Source organism: Macrobrachium nipponense, chromosome 42 (genome assembly GCF_015104395.2).
Source record: "Macrobrachium nipponense isolate FS-2020 chromosome 42, ASM1510439v2, whole genome shotgun sequence".
In the NCBI taxonomy this organism is placed as follows: Eukaryota; Metazoa; Arthropoda; class Malacostraca; order Decapoda; family Palaemonidae; genus Macrobrachium; species Macrobrachium nipponense.
The window spans coordinates 8,878,517-8,897,105 of record NC_061103.1 but is presented as its reverse complement, the minus strand read 5'-3'; the positions used below and the strand labels follow the sequence as shown (position 1 = coordinate 8,897,105).

General features: G+C 36.7%; 1 protein-coding gene and 1 long non-coding RNA gene across 2 annotated transcripts; both read right to left on the bottom strand.

The window, feature by feature from the left end:
- Nucleotides 1-3,308: 3,308 nt before the first annotated feature.
- LOC135213252 (piggyBac transposable element-derived protein 2-like) lies at nucleotides 3,309-3,929 on the bottom strand. Its single transcript, XM_064247231.1, has one exon. The coding sequence runs from the start codon at nucleotides 3,927-3,929 to the stop codon at nucleotides 3,309-3,311; it is 621 nt and encodes a 206-aa protein (XP_064103301.1).
- A 383-nt stretch (nucleotides 3,930-4,312) lies between these two features.
- LOC135213406 (uncharacterized) lies at nucleotides 4,313-5,580 on the bottom strand. Its single transcript, XR_010314106.1, has 3 exons — nucleotides 5,400-5,580; nucleotides 4,772-4,974; nucleotides 4,313-4,484 (listed from the first exon to the last, which is right to left on the bottom strand). It is a non-coding gene; the product is annotated as an uncharacterized LOC135213406 (long non-coding RNA).
- Between the last annotated feature and the right edge of the window lie 13,009 nt (nucleotides 5,581-18,589).

The window sequence follows — 18,589 nt, the reverse complement described above, 5'->3', positions numbered from 1 at the left end:
ATTAAAACATGGATGTTCTGGAAGACCTTTGTTGACCCCAAACCAGGATCTGAAAAGACCTTGTAACTCAAGATTGATGGAAAACTCGTATTTTGAGAAAATCTTTTTATATTTCCAGAATCTCTTGGGATCTATAGTTTTGACAGTTTTTAATTATGCCAAGTTCTCTGCCTTCAAAATTAGTATGAATTCGCACACACACACACACCACACACACACACACACACACACACACACATATATATATATATATATATATATATATATATATATATATATATATATATATATATATATATATTATATATATATACATATATATATATATATATATATATATATATATATATATATATATATATATATATATATATATATATACATATATATATATATATATATATATATATATATATATATATATATATATATATATATATATATACTATATATATAATTTATGTATATGTATATGTATATATATATATATATATATATATATATATATATATATATATATATAGATATAGATATATATATATATATATATATATCTATATCTATATCTAATATATATATATATATATATATATATATATATATATATATTATATATGGGGATACAATCCACAATGAAGTAAAATCCTCTTGTACTTTAAAATATATATCTCTAGTACAGGATTAAAGCATTCGACCATCAACTGTGGTCTTGTTCACTAAAATGTGATATCACATTTTAGTGAACAAGACCACAGTTGATGGTCGAATGCTTTAATCCTGTACTAGAGATATATAATTTAAAGTACAAGAGGATTTTACTTCATTGTGGATTGTATCCCCATTTACTTAGAGGTACGACATAGTACCTGGGTTCTGCATATATATATATATATATAATATATATATATATATATATATATATAATATATATATATATATATATATATATATATATACATATACATATATACATATATATAGATATATATATATATATATATATATATATATATATATATATATATATATATATATATATATATATATATATATATGGGGATACAATCCACAATGAAGTAAAATCCTCTTGTACTTGTATATATATATATATATATATATATATATATATATATATATATATATATATATATATATATATATGTGTGTGTGTGTGTACAGATATATATATGTAATAAATACATTCATTGAAACAGATAATTACATATCTGTAAATAGAACGCATGACCTGAGGGGTCATTGGTGAATTAGGAGCGTCCTACGTGACTATCTCAAATCTAGATCACGCTGTGCAATGCTTGCAGTAGCCTGGTTTACGTTTGTTTGGCAACATCATCAATTCATGAATTTGTTAACTGCTCACAACATCTTCCATGGGAAGCGGTTGACCTGTTAACCTGCGCCGGAAACTTGTAACTTCCGAGCCGGCGGACTACTTATTCTTTTTATATGAATCGCTGAGATAGCTAGTGTTTCGCTATCGACACGATGCTTTGAGATGTTAGTTCTATTCCAGCTATCAAACGGAGCGGTCTCCTGACCGAACCATCTCTCTTGTGATGGAGTTGAGAAATAAAGCTCTTTAAATGTATCAACTTCCTCCGTTTGAATCATCTCCCTTATTCTAAGAAGAATCAACTTTACTAAGATACAATGTAGGAGAGAAGAAAAGTAGAACCAGTAATGCTTACGAACAACAGTCGTAAGAAAAGACAAACAGTCTTTCACCAAAGCGGAAGAACACAATAATGGTGGCAAGCGGAGACCAAACTTAAACAAGAACCATATCAGCCTACCGAAGAATTTCAATCATCGAAGCCCAGCTATAAGTCAATAATAAACTGAGGAAACGGGATCTTCAATCAACGCAACTGTAAACATCCTATGAAGACAAAGATATGTCCTTCATCGAGAAGAATTCAAGCATCAACATCGACGTTTGAGTGACTGTCATCACATATCTCCAAGAATCAAAACCCGACGCAAAGCAGCATCGAACATCAACAGAAAGAAGAAACAATCATAGGAAACAACGCGCGATCACAAGCAAGGACGTGGAGATTAAGCCAAGAGGAAGCTACGCGAGAAAGAGAGGGAGGCTGTGACGTCATCACGACATTGACTTCTTCCGACGCGAGAGAAAGAGAGATAGGCTGTGACGTCATCGGATGTCAACAATCTTTCCCCATATAAACCAGAGCTAAGTAGAAACTTTTTTTTTATCTATTCAAGTTTTTCTCAGTGAAGTGTTGTACATCAAGAGTCGATCGTCCAGTATTCCTGGGGTGAGTTATTCAGTCTTAACCCTTTAAAGTCCACCCTGGGTTTTATGGGAAATATTAAAAAATCCTTTTAGTATGTTATAGTATGAGTAAATACAAGACCTTTTTACTCTTGTGCACTTTTACAAAATTTCCAAAGTAAGCGAAATAATTGCATGCAATGAAGTATCCCGTATGGGAGCCTCGGGCGACCTTAGGCGGACCACGCTCATCCCGTATGGGATCTATTGGGCGGGCCGTGCGGGCAACTTTTTCAAGTTTATAAATAATGTTGATTCGCCCACAAAACATATGATTATTATTGATGAATCACTTTTTTTTGTTCCACAAATGTAATAAAATAGAAACACATATATGGCTTTACAATTTAATTAATATAAAAAATAAGTATACAATAAATACAAAAATAGTATAAAAATACAGAAAACACTATAAAAAAAACTCGAATACAAAAATAGTATATAAATACACAAAACACTGTAAATAAAATAATACAAAAATAGTATAAAAATAGACAAAACACTATAAACAACTCTCATAACAAACAACTTATTTCGAAATCTTATGGAACAAAGCAAAACAATTCCTTTCTTCAGTAAGGCAAAGGGCCACCTTGCAATCCTCCACATCCAGCGGGATCTGTGGATGTGGCCTGCACCAGAACAGAACTTGCAAGTCTGCCTCATGGAGACATGCTTTGGCATGTGTAGGGCAGTGGCATTCTGGCGTGTCTCAATACTTGGCACAACTGCCCGTTGGCCTTCTTGGCAAAGTAAAATCTCTGGTGCCAAGAGAATTCCTGGTTATTCTGAAGGTTGACGACTTGAAGCTTCTGAGCCAATTGGAGATATCCAGACGGAAGTCCTTGAGCGGCTTGGGGTTTTCCTGCAAAGCCAGGCAATCCCTCTTGTACAAAATCCAGGCGTTGCAGATGATCAAGTCAAGGAGGTAAGCAAAGAGCCTCATGTAGTACCTCTTTGCTTTGAAGGGGGTCCCTGTACAGGTGTGTCAACATGTCACTCTTGTCAATGCCCCCCATGCGGTTGTTGACATCTGGATGACAGATGGGCAAGGAATGGGAACCTTCTTCTTGGCTGCCCTGTCGTACCGCTCCACTGTTCCCATGGGCTCCACACCAACATCAGAGGACAAGATTGTCACAACGCTGTTGTCCTTCCATCCTGCAACAAGGATGCCATCAGAAGAGACATAGTCCAGTGTCCCCCTTTGTGTCGCTTTCTTGTTCATCTCCTTCACAGACGTCAGGGGAGGATGACCAACTCGGTTTTCCCTGGCAGTGCCCACATACCGGCATCCATACTGTGATCTCAGGTACTTGGCCAACCCTATACTTGTGAAGTAGTTGTCTGCATACACTGCTGAGTTTCTGGGGTCCTTGATGGTATTCACTAAGGCGACAACAAACTTGGAAGTTACAGACATGGCTTTCTCCTCTTCAGATAGCATAGTATGGTGGCTCACAAAGGTTGTCTCCCCTTGGTACATGAGAATATCATGCACAAACCCATCCACACTGGAGCGGCAGAACAACTTGAAGCCCCACTTGTCAGGCTTCTTTGCGACATACTGGCGAAGGTTACCAGCCCTTGTGCCCTTATAGGCGACCATCACTTATCAATGGAGTGGATAGGAGTCTCAGGAACTTTCAGGAACTCTCTGGTGACCTTGGTGAAGGGGACTCTCACCTTGAAGAACCGATCTTGGGATGCAGCTGCCTGGTCATTGTCGCTGAAGTGAAGGGAAGATCGAATTGCCTTGAAGCGGTTCCTGGACATGAAGTCTGCAACTTGAGGAATCCTGGTCTTCTTCACGGCCCAGAAGTCAGCTATGCTAGGGAGAGGAACCAGGCCCATGTACACGATGAGGCCAAGGAAAACCATGAGATCCTCTTCTGACATGTGGAAGTTGCTGCCTACATCCTTCTGTCTTGAGTACAGGTTTGGATTGATACACAATGTGTTCCCTCAATTCAGTTGTGAAGAAACTGGGAGAAATATTCATAAGGTTCCCTCAAATAGTCAGGCTTCTGATGAATGAAGTTGGGCAGGGCACGGATATCAATGTCTTCCTTCTTCCATTCATCAGCACGAGACCTCTTAGGGTTAGGCTCACCTTCCTCTTCCATAGGCATCGCTTGAGGGACAACAACATTGACCTTGCGAGCTGAAACAAGAATAAAGTAACATTAGTAAAACAGTAAATGTGTGTGTGTGCATGCATGTGTATGTCAAGTTGAGTATGCATGTGTGTGCACGTGTATGTCAGTGAGTATGCAAGTAAAACAAATAAGTTTTTAAAAATACCCAATGTTTTACAAACCATTTAAAGGGCAACAAATTTTAAATACTATTATAACAACGAGACTTTTAAATACAATGTTTACAACATTTCATTTCTCTCTCTCTCTCTCTCTCTCTCTCTCTCTCTCTCTAAGGATGTCTCATACTAACCTCTAGAGTTAGGAGGGTCAAAGGCATCGTCCTGAGTAAGGCCTTCGTCAGGAACGTAGGTAGGGTCGTCATCATCACTGTCAATGTCCAAAGGGGCTCACGTCGACATCACTTCCTTCAGCGTCGTCAGGGGCTACCCATGGTACACGTTCCTGAGTCTCCAATGCAGCATTGCGTTGCCCATAAAACATACTGCTTTGGAACTGCAAAAATAAAAAAAAACAACTTTAAAATCATGTAATGAAGAAAAATGTAACTTTCCCTAACAAAAACCTATCATTCAATCCCTTGTAAGGTAATAATTTATATGCACATGAACCTAACATCTATAAATCATCACTATTATATCTAGATATATTGTTAAAATTATTCACAAATGTCTAAAACAAGCACTAAAAAAAATTACTTGACGTCGTATTCTACTGGCCGTTGTAACCGTTACGGTCCGATACATCCCTCATGGGATGACGTGTGGTCCGCCTAAGAACGACCGAAAGTATCCCGCAAGGGATCTATACTTTTTTTTTTTGTCACTATGACACGTCAGTAACACTACAGCCCTTCAAACCAACATCAAAAGGTAAGTATATCACTAGGCTTCACTATCCCACAGTCACTGTGTGCTTACCATGATTACGAAGTTCGGAGGGGGGGGAAACTTGGAGGTTACTGCGGCACGTCTTGACTGTTTTCCAACTTGCGCACGACTGAGGTGTCTGTCGAAGGCCCTCCAGTCTTTGTGCGAGGGCCTGGTGGCTTCTGATTGGTTGATTCGAAGAGCAGAGGAGTGTAGCTATGAGTTGCCAAAGCGTCAATTCATACAAGCTCAAAACTTTGTTCACCACGACTACCCGAAAGTAGCTGTTTTAAAGATCCCAAATGGGATCTCTGGTCGTTAAAAGGGTTAATCTTCATTCATTACAGGAATCAATCTTCAACTACAAGTTCTCGCCCGCAGATTCTTTTTCTCATTGTTTGCTAATCGGTTTTTTTTCCAGGAGTTCTCCAAGTAATATCTTTATCAAATTATTTGTATTAATATTATCTTTTTGGGGGGATTTTCCTATTATTTGCAACACATTTATACTGTATATTGCATATACGTTTACGTAGTGGTCGAGTGTACTCTTATAGATATTTTGATAGAACCGCAAGGAATAGGAGGTGATAAGAAAAAAAAAAAGTAAAAGTTAACAGGGCAACTACTGCGGCTCGGCGGAACCCGAATGTTGTGACGCTCATCAACGCGAGGGTCAGCAATTGTCCCTTTTCAAGGTCGGGTCAATGGTTCCTGTCTCAAAAACGTTGAGGCATGGATCTCATCTGTAGACGCTCATTTAAATGCAAAAAAGCATCACAGAACCATCTGTACAATTACAGGAAGCCAAAAGCTTCATAGACTTCGCTAAAGGAGCACAAGTGCATATCTAAGAGGTGTTTCTTTCCAAGAGGCGGCTAAATGAGACGAGTTCAAAGTTAGGTTACGTGCCGTGTATGGCGGTGAAGAGGCTTTAGACGTAGTACTAGCTTTAAGAAATATCCTTAACCAAGCCTCTATGACTCAGCTTAATGTTGTCGAGCGGGCGGCGCTAATTGCCGACCGGCTAAATGAATATCAAGTAAATTTAAGTAACTCCGGGTGGGTTACAAGTTCCAAAATCGCCGTGAAAGATTTTATACGTCTAATTTACCTCACGAGCATTACAGCCATGTTGCCTGAAGCTTTAGTGCGGTGTTTTGACAAAAAGCTGCAGCCCACAGTACGGAATTAGATGCGTATAAACAAATAAAAAACACATGTCTAAATAAATGTATTGACCTTGATCCCTCGCTTACTCAAGTTTTTGCAAAAAAATGAGAATAAACCACAAGAAGTAAACGTGGTCAATAATAATCAAGTGTCAGGGATGGTTTGTTATAACTGTAAACGACCAGGTCACATGATTTCAGACTGTCGGACGCGTTTTTGTTCAATACACAATAGGTCCACTCATTCATATAATCGTTGCTTCTCGCGGAATCAACACCAGAATCCTAAAAACACGCAAACAGTTGCCAATGAAAACAAAAAGAAGGGTCCTCAGTACTATAAAAAGAAACAAACAAACAGTAATGCTGCTCAACAGCAGAAACAAACAAATCGTGCTTCAGGTACCTCTGTTCCTGGGCCCTCTAGCCAGAACTTGCAAGGTCAAGCGAATTTTCAAGGAGTGCAAAACAAAGCAAATACCATGTAGTAAGCTCCAGGGGGGGAGAGGACGATGTTGGGTCATCCATATCAACATCTTTTGTATCAAATAATCAGTTTAATCATTTATCAGATCATTGTGAGGCAATTGATTTTCCTATGAAACACACGGCCGAATCTAAAAAATCTGTGCAGGTTCCCGTAGATTTGCAACAAATTCATGCAATTTTAAGTCAAGATGAGTTACGACCAACCTTACATGCAGTAAATTTGGACCATAAGTCATTTACCTTATTCTTTGATTCTGGTAGTCCACGTAATATCATGGATTTGCGGACTCATCATTTACTTTTTTCGAACTTCCCTATAGAGAAGTCCGGAGTAAGACTCTCGGGTATAGGAAATAATGAATTAAATGTGGTAGGAGTAACTCATGTTCGGTACAAGGTCGGTAAGCGTACGTTTTCTGATACCTTTATCGTTGTACAAAACATTAATATGTATCCCGCAGTAATTATAGGATACCCATCTATGGGCAATCAAAACATTACCTTAGCCCCTGCAAAACACAGCGTGTATATCAAAGGAAAATTCTATAAGTCTTCAATACCCTAAATCAGTTTTAGATAATAAGGAAGGACAGAAAATAGAGTAGTAACATATATCGAAGAACCAATCACTTGTCTCATGAACCAAGAAATAATCCACGCGACCCAACAGAATTCTCACTCACCCGTAATATCAGCTTGCACGCAAACTCTCGAGCCGAATGTAACTTCGAACATATTAGTGCGTGTAAAGAAAACCTTGCCGGGATCTGAAATGTTAATCCTTTCCCGACCACTCTGAAAACACACGGGATTATCCGTCACACAAGCCATTTATACAGTCGGCTCACAACAACAATGTAACATCGAAGTCTGTAATCATTTGAATACCACTTTAGTAATCCCCATCAAAAACTCAACATATCTTGGATGTGGAAGTTTATAAAATCACATTCTTACCGTAGCTGAAATCAATCACGCTCAATCAGTTGCGGATGAATCCCTTTTTCAATCTATAAAAAATAAAATCAATAAAGACATTCAAGAAGAAGAAATTCAGCAGAAATTTTTGAATCTTTTAACTGAATATCATGATGTTTTTTCCACTACGGATGGAACCTTAGGAAAAAACGGATGTCATCGAGCATCAAATAAGGTTAAAAGACAAACAGAAAGTTATCTATGTACCCTCGTACAGACTTCCTACGAAATTCCAAAATGAGATAAATGAGGAAGTAGGTAAAAATGCGAAAAGAAGGAGTCATTAGGAAATCAAACAGCCCTTATCATTTTCCGTTAATAGTTGTACCGAAAAAAAATCGAACTTGGCGGATTTGCGTAGACTTTCATCGCTTAAATGAGGAAACAATCCCTGACCGATTCCCAGTGCCATGTACTGACGATATTCTATCTTTACTAGGTCAGAACAAATATTTTACCAGTTTGGACTTACTCAAGGGCTTCCATCAGATTCCGTTGGAAAAAGAGAGCATCCCATACACTGCCTTCAGCACAGCCAGGGGACATTATGAATTTTTACGTATGCCTTTTGGTTTACGTTGTGCTCCCATAACTTTTACTAGAATGATGAACATTGTGTTTGGAGACTTGTTAGGAGATATCCCACATGCCTATATGGATGACCTTGTAATCTTTTCTAATACCTTAGAAGAACATCTACTTAAATTAGAGTTAGTGCTACAAAGACTAAGGCAGCATAACCTAAGGGTAAAGATAAGTAAGTGTGAATTTTTTAAAACAGAACTAGTCTATTCAGGTTTCACGGTGTCTAGTTAAGGTCTTAAAGTAGTCCATGATAAGGTATCGGCTATCCGTAACTTTCTGATACCTACTAACGTCAAGGGAATACAGCAATTTCTAGGATGTAGTGGCTATTATCGCCGCTTTATACGCAATGACTCAATCATAGCCGCTCCCCTAACCGATCTTATAAAGAAGGGCGTAGATTTCATATGGTCTGAAAAACATCAATAGGCGTTCGATACTTTGAAAGATGAACTTTGTAGTTCCCCTATCTTGAAATTTCCTGACTTCGGTAAGGAATTCTTTATTGCAACAGACGCCTCAGACCTAGGAGTAGGTGGTGTATTGCTTCAATATTGATAAACAGTTTTTCCCTATAGCTTTTTATTCACGTAAACTGAGACCTTCGGAAAGTAAATATGCAGTAATAGACAAGGAAGGGCTCGCTATTGTTAATTCACTAGTGCATTTTAAGTTCATAATATACGGTTATCCCGTCAAGGTTCTCACTGATCATTAGCCCCTAACCGACTTCTTTAAAGGCTTTAGTCACAGCCGTAAGCGAACTCGGTGGCATATGATCATCCAAGACTTTGGTGCGAGGATCGGGTACTTACCTGGGAAAGCAAATATCATTGCTGACGCATTATCACGCAACCCCTCGTCATCCTGTACGGAGCCATTAGCTGAATTAATAGATATATAAACCTCCATGCCCATTGTTAAAACTATATCTGAACAGGAAGATCTGGGCTGGAGTGCTGAACTATTAAAGACGGAACAAAGAAAAGATCAGCAATTAGAAAAAATCATAAACGCATTAAACGGAAATCCGAAGGAAAAGGAATATATAAAGCATAAGCAGCAGAATTATATAATCAAAGATAATATCCTGTGTAGATCCGTGACTAGGAAAACCCGCAACACACCACAGTTGAATAACGACCAGTGGTGGTACCGATTTCACTCATACCCACTGTCTTAAAATGGTTGCATGCAAATCCACTGCATGGACACCCGGGTTTTCCCATCATGTCACAGAAAGCCAAATCCTTATTTCTTTAATACAAAGGGCACACGAAGACACCTGTCAGCCTAGGGGCTTATCCCATGCCAAATCAACCCTATGAAAGAGTACACTTAGATTTATTAACAGGGTTTTACGAGTCAGACAGAGGAAATAAGCACCTCCTAGTAATCATAGATGCCTTGACTCGATATACAGAACTGATAGTGCTTAAAACAAAACCGCAGTCGAGTGCGCTAGGAAGTTTTACGAGTGCTACATTTGTAAACATGGAATTCCACCACATGATCATATCAGACTCTGGCGGAGAATTCAATAATCACTTCCTTTGACTCCTTGTGTGAATTCCTTCCTTTGCATAAAGAAAATCAATACCATGATCTATCACCCAGAGTCTAACGGGCTAGTGGAAAGGGCAAATCGTAAGGTTTTAAACATTTTAAGGGTCACCTTAGGGGGGATGGACCCCAACTGGGACATTGCTATACCTGCGGTACTAAGCACTCTTAATCACTCATATCATGTATCTATTAAAATGTCACCGCACGAGGCACTGTAGGGAGGTACCCCAGCTAGAACGCCTTTCCATGTATTAACGCCTACAACCAATTTATCAAATCCTCTAAAGGATGTTATGGATGCAAGCATAAGTCGATATAATATACTTCGTAAGAATCTAGAAGAAGCACAAATCATAATGAAAAGAAATCATGATAAAATAGCTAAGCCAACTAGAACATATGCCGTGGGCGATAAGGTATACATACAAGTATACGTACGTAAAGGTTTAAATTATAAACTGACACCTAGTTCGAAGGCCCGTTTAACATTTTAGAAAACATTAACGGCCATAGATTTATGGGCTCAAAGCGTATCCCAACCCACTGATATGAGAATTGTTCCATTGGCACATATCAGAAACTAAAAAAAAAGGGCAGATGGAGTGAGGGAAAGTTTTGTATCTATGAAACTTTTATAATAACTTATATATATATATATATATCTATCACATTTGTATGTAAACATATTCTTTAACATGAGTTATTACATATATTTTACTCATTGCAGGTTTCCAAAATGAATCGTTATTGTTAGTGTGATATTGTTCGTTCAAGACATCTTTGTCGTGTGGAAAGAGCGCTAAAAACGAAAGAATTAGAGTTTAATCATTGGCATTATTATCGAAAGAACAGAAGATATTTTCATTACAGCGAGTAATATAGTCATAGAAGTAGACATGCAGGCGATATTTTTGGCCTGAGGATGACATCCTTAACCTAAAGAATGACCTGTTGAGGTTTGCTGTTTCGTTAAGGGAAATGCACCAACGTTATTTTCATGCTAACTCAGAGATTTCGCTAGCTCAAACCCTAAGCGTCGCGGAAATGCTATCTTACGACTTGCAGAATAAAACCGCTGAGGCAGAGGAACTTGCTCGGGACTTGCTGATGTGGTCTGTGCGGCACATACTCTCGAACGTCGCAACCAGCTTATTTTTGCTGGACTAAACATCTTGGGATCTGTTGCAAGTTAGGCTTAGGAATGTTAAATCACCTTAAGATAAATAATCAAAATAAAAGAAATTGAGTTTTTGCAACACAAAACCGAATTAGCTTTGTCCGAACTGCGTAGCCAGTTATCCTCAATCAATCAATAATGAGTTTGGGTGAATGAACATTCTAATTAATATCGATCAGATTATGGAAGTTCAACACTTGCTGGCTACGTTAGTTTATTATAGTTCGAAAATAGATCATATCCGTACCAAAATATTATATTTTATTGAGAAATCAAAGGACTATGTAGAAGCTATTACGTTTAGCAACAAAAAGAGTGTGTTATCTCTCCACCCTTATGCCTATTAAAGATCTGACTTTAACTTTGGAGAACGGACGGGAGAAACTAGGTTATATTCCTTTATTAGACGCCCATAAAATAGAGTTTTGTTATAGCTTAATATCGGTAAGCGTTGAAAATTACAGGATTATGATCACTATCCCCTTTGATTCTTCCGATGCCTGGCAATCATACAAAATAGCACCGTTTCCAACTTTCATGACGAATAACTCAAGTCCAGTAATATCCAATTTGACGGGACATGTTCTGATTTCCCCTGATAGGAAATCATTTACAGTCATTAAAGACTTAGATAAACTCACTCACTGTTCAGAAGCCATGAATAATAAAGTTTGTACAGCTGACTCTTTTGAATTCCATCCTATTCATGTGAGTTAGGTATAGTGCTAAACGGTTCTCTCTCCCATACACGCGAAGGTTGTCTGAAGAAACTTTACCCCTTTGACGGTAATAAGTTCAATTACAGAATGAACAACGGCTCCTGGATCCGATACGACAAGGAAGGTTTTCATGTGTCATGTCCGGACGGGACCACCGCCCATTCCCAAGTCTTTGTCGCAGCTGATGGTTATCCAGGGACATCTACAAACTACACAGTCAGAGGGGTCAACACGATAATACGTGAGAGGACTTATTTCGCGAACTACACCTGGGCGACTACAATTATCCCATCACTACCTCTCCCATACAATGCGCGGGTGGCTCATCATTTTGACGCAACTGGCTGAGATGGACCACGCGTTACCGACTTATGCAGGAGGAGAAAATCTTCGTTACTGCGTGCTGCTAGCCGTGTTTGGCATTACGGCAATGTTGATTATCGCCGTTAACATCTTTGCTTGGCGTAGGATGAGGCGAACACAGAAGGATCTTCAAGGGAACGTTTTGCCGCGTCCAGACGACACTCCTGTTGCGTTAAAAGCGTATACATTCAGGGCCATCTGAAACATCCATTTCACCTGGTTCCTAGGAAAACTGTCTGGAATTGTGTTGTGTGTGAAAAGCGGTCTGTACGCTGGCAATATGTAGGACAAAGAAAGATCCAAGCTTTTGCATTTTGAACAGTTAAAAGTATCTCTTTTCACACCTAATAAAAATATTGTAGCCAATATATATATAAATATAACATAAAAAAATTTTTCGGGCACCTAATAACAAAATATTGAGCCCTATATATTAAACTATTGGTGCGTGTACGTACCAGGAATCTATATCTGTGCACAATTATATATTACAAAGAGTGACAAGTACTCTTTAACAATTATCCATGATCATGTTTTGTATATTACTGAGTAACCGCTATTCTTAATCAGGTTACCTATTACCATAATCTTCATGTATACATGTTAACCTTTAAATTTTTTGGGGGGGTACCTAATAATCATTATTATCAAACATGGATCTATATTTTCCATGCATATTTCTTTATTTGTGAATATGTCCAAAAAGGGTATGTAACAAAGCCTTTTTATGCACTTAATCACTTGTTATGATTATATCTAAATATATGTTACGAGCACACTCCTTAGAAACCATGTTAAAGTAGCTTTTGTTATTCAAGGCTTGAATGGTAGCTGTCCGAGCATAATGTAATAAATACATTCTTTGAAACAGATAATTACATATCTGCAAATAGAACCCATGACCTGAGGGGTCATTGGTGAATTAGGAGCATCCTACGTGACTATCTCAAATCTAGATCACGCTGTACAATGCTTGCAGTAGCCTGGTTTACGTTTGTTTGGAAACATCATCAATTCATGAATTTGTTAACTGCTCACAACATCTTCCATGGGAAGCGGTTGACCTGTTAACCTGCGCCGGAAACTTGTAACTTCCGAGCCGGCGGACTACTTATTCTTTTTATATGAATCGCTGAGATAGCTAGTGTTTCGCTATCGACGAGATGCTTTGAGATGTTAGTTCTATTCCAGCTATCAAACGGAAGCGGTCTCCTGACCGCCCGAACCATCTCTCTTGTGATGGAGTTGAGAAATAAAGCTGCTTAAAGCCAAAGCGGAAGAACAACAATATATATATAGCATATATATATATATATATATATATATATATATATATATATATATATAGATATATATATAGATATATATATATAGATATATATATATATATATATATATATATATATATATATCTATATATATATATCTATATATATATATCATATATATATATATATATATATATATATATATATATATATATCTATATAGATATATATATAGATATATATATATAGATATATATATATATATAATATAGATATATATATATATATATATATAGATATATATATATATATATATATATATATATATATATATATATAGGTATATATATATATACATATATAAAAATATTTTTCTCCTAACCTGTACCCAAATAAACAGGATGTTTTGCAAGTAAACCCAGGGTCCATCTTTCTTTAAAGGTGAACGGGCTGTTAACAACCTGATCATATTATCGGCGCTAATGGGACTTTTTGAAGAAGGATTTACTCGGTAGTTTAATCTAGCACAGTAAAATCCCTCTGATGGTAATTTGCACCTGGATTATAGTTTTATGCTTTGGATGGATTGTGTTGTAATGTAATTCATCCCAGCATCCAACAGCTGTCTGGGAAATTTGTAATCTGTATTTGAAACATTATTTCTCTATACAATTATGAGGATTTTGGGGCCTGCTTGCAGAATCTATTCAGAAAAATTAGACTGGCGTTTTTGGGCTGAACTTCCTTAAGAGTTTTCAATAAACAGCTGTTGACGTTTTGTGTTGTAATGTAGTTCATCCCAGCATCGCCAACAGTTGCCTGGAAAATTTGTAATCTGTTTGTGATTTAAACATCATTTCTCTATGCAATTATGAGGATTTTGGGGCCTGCTTGCAGAATCTATTCAGGATAATAAGACTGACGTTTTTGGGCTAAACGTCCATGGAAGGTTTCAATAATAAACATCTGTTGACGTCCTCATTTTTGAATGGGTAAGCTTAGATATCTCAGACAAAAAAGGAAAACTATATATTGAATTCATTCTACAGTCGCATACCTTTATAGATTGACGGCTACTGACAATTATTATCCTTTCATTGATGAGATATCTGACTGATACAGTAGTACGTCTTTCCCCTTCAGGAAACCATCAATATTATTATCATAACTGAGAGAGATATCGACGTTGTATCTATTGTCCTGTCAGAATGTGGAGACACAACAGTTGACAAATTACTTCAGTTCTCCCATCGAGGTTATTGACGTGTTATAATGACAATTCCTTCTTCATTTACACAGCCTGGTAAATATCAGTACAATCTTTCCAATACTGCTGAGTCATTACTTACGGTTGTTTGAGAGTGATGAACATCCTCTCTTGCATAGTGTACATTTGATAAATTTACAGTTTATCAACATTCAGTATCACTCGCTGGAAATACTGCTATATCAGTGACAGATAATTTATGTATATTCACGTCAATTTTTATTTCTGTCTTTAAATCTTCGGCTTAAACCCTTGTGGACGGAGTCAACAGACCATAAACCCAAGATGGGTCCAAAGGATAAATAAATAAATAACTACATAAGTAAATAAATAAATAAATATGAAGAAATAAGGATTGCTCTTTATAGTTTGTATCAGGGGAAAGTGTCTTCATATGGCGTTAATACGAATGTTTTTTGACACAGGATATTAAGAGAATGTTTGTTTGACACTCACTATATTAAAGTGAATGTTAGTTGACACATAGTATATTGAAGAGAATATTTTTTGACGCTAAGTATATTAAAGTGAATGTTAGTTGACACTCACTGTATTAAAGAGAATCATTTTGGACACCCTGTATATTAAAGGGAATGTTAGTTGACACTCAGTATATTAAAGAGAATGTATTTTACGCTCAATATCTTAAAGAGAACGTTAGTTGACAATATATTAAAAGAGAATGTGACACTCGGTATAATAAAAGAGGACTTTTCTGACACTCAATATATTAAAAGTGAATTCTTTTGACACTCACTATACCAAAGAGAAGTTTTGTTGACACTCAATAATCACATCATATCAGACGACACAGAGTGCCCGATGTAACACGGAGCCTTTGTTTATGAAAACACAATGAACGTGCCATTTAACGGGCCAAAGAACGACGCCGACCGGCAACGCCGGATTGATTATATGAGAAAGGTCTGTTTAGAATTTGTAAATGGCTAATGATCGGCCCTGGTGATGTTTATCCTGCCGTAATGAATGCGCATCGGACCCTAATTACCGTAGCTAATTGCACCTCATTCCTATTGACTTTGCGTTGCTGTAACGGGGTTGAATGGACTGTTAGTTTTATTGCCTTTTTTTTACCTGTTCTGTGTTTGTCCATTCGTGTCTGTGCGCTTGCGCAGTGTTCTGTTAAATGGCTGTTTGTTTTCGGTCGTGTGACGGTGAGTTTAGACAGTAAGTCTGTTTAATGCTGAGTTTCCATTCTTGGTGAATTTAGACATTAAGTCTGTTAGATGATGAATTCCATTGTTGGTGAATTTAGGTATTAAATCTGTTAAATTTTCGTAAATATTCCCAAATATCTTCCTTCATATCCTCACTAAGCACAAACAATCTTTCGAGAAATCATATAGACAAACAAATAAACAAACCGAGCCAAAATATTTGTTTGTCGCTGAGAGAAAAAAAAAAAACTCGAAATAAAAATGCTTCTGCTTTTCGGAGTAACAAAAAAAAAAAAAAAAAAATTCAACCTGTTAAAATCGTGACCTGGCATGGCATAATAAACGGGTATTTCAATGTCAAAGGGGCACGGGTGTTCGAGCACGAGAATTTATTGCCGAATGACAAATAGTTTACCAGTCATTATTTTCCGTTATTGAATGACGAACATAATGCTATGTTCCTGTCGTGTCTGTTGAACACGATCTGTCGCGAGCGATGACATGCGGCTTTTTCACCATTCTTTGTGAGGCCTGTCTTTTTGACAGCTGATTTGGCCCAGTTTAATTCAACTTTCATTAATTTCCTCACAGTTTATATCTTTAAAGCCTTATTTATATTATTGAATATAGTCCATTATCTTTAGTGCTTTCTTGATCAGCTTTCAAGAAAGAAATACTCTAAGATTGGACAAATATATTAGTGGTTAGATAATTTGTAAAACCAAAATGTTAAAAATTGATAAAATACTTCCCAGACTAACTACTTAATTAGCCTTTGAGGATATGAAAAAGATGAGTAGAATTGAAAAATACATATAAATGACGTTTCACATTGTTTCAGGAATGCAAACCAATGCAGTGGACTAATATTATGTATATTCAAAGGAAACTATGACCTTCTCTATACATATGCATATTTTCTTGTAGTAATATTCATTTACTAATTTTTTATCTATCTACACATCTCCAAGACCCTCCTTAGACGAGTGGGTTACGTGCTCGCTTACCAATTTGGTAGCCCGAGTTCGCTCCCCGCTCTGCCAAGTTGGAATCAGAGGAATTTATTTCTGGTGATTATAAATTTATTGCTCGATATAATGTGGTTCGGATCTCACAATAAGCTGCAGGTCCCGTTGCTAACTAAGCAATTGGTTCCTAGCCACGTAAGAATGATGTAATCCCTCTGGCCAGCCCTAGGCGAGCTATTAATCAGCTCAGCAGTGGTCTGGTTGAACTAAGATATACTTATTTACTAATCTCTAATTATTCTAAACTTTTGACGTTATCTGTATACTAGTTAACGTTAAAATCGCATCAAATTTGGAATATTCCTTCACATTTGTCATAATGACCAAATGGAATCGAGTGAGATCATTAAAAATCTCTATTGATAATTAGAGAAAATATTTACCCTAACGAGATAAAACCTTTCTGCAAAACTCGAAGAGCGAGACACACTCGAATTACATTAGGCTCATTACATAATGTAATAGATATGTAAATCATATAGCGTCATTCCTGTTGGAGCTCATTCCCGGTTGTTGAATATCATAAATATATTATCTCCTAAATATTTAATGTTAATGAATACTGAAGAGACATATAGAATAGTCATGCCGTGCTTGTTGAATATTCCACAACGAACAGAAATAATGTACGTGTCCGTTACGAGTACGCGCCGTACCTCGAATTTGTTGAAGTTCTCGAACTCTCAGTAGATACCATCAGATGACCTTTGGTAAGAGAGAATGACCTTTCTGAGATCTTAGTTTATGTAATATATACATCAGTTATACAATGATAACAAGATTATTACCAGACGTATAAGGGAGACTGTTAGTTTGTTACGTAAACACACACACACACACACATATATATATATATATATATATATATATATATATATATATATATATATATATATATATATATATATATATTTGTGTCTGTGTGGGGATGTCCTGTGTTGTCCGATCCCAATATGAGTCAGCAATTTATTTCCATTCCACGCGTGATTGTGCATTCATTACTACTTTACTTTATGTTCATCAAATTAGATAATTAAGATTTTATGATGAGTGGTATATACGTAAAATAGAGCATTACACACACACACACACACACACACACGCACATATATATATATATATATATATATATATATATATATATATATATATATATATATATATATATATATATATATATATATATATACTTTTAGGGCATAGTTTTTTCTCTAATACAATTTTCGTTAAAAGCAATTGCTTTAGTGGCATCAATAAGTTTCTTGCAGGTATCTCCATACCGACGAAGTTTTTTCCGATTCTCGTTCGTCAATTTCTGGTGAAAAATACGCAGACTTCCTTCTTCCATTTATTGAATTTTGTCACGACAGCTGTTTCGCCTTATGGCATTATCAAGCGACTACTGACTTACAATCTGACCTTTCGGCCTATTATCTCATCGTGTGGGAGGT

What these genes read in the sequence shown, in the direction of transcription:
- LOC135213252 (XM_064247231.1), bottom strand. Translation starts at nt 3,929, where the DNA reads ATGGTCGCCTATAAGGGCACAAGGGCTGGTAACCTTCGCCAGTATGTC.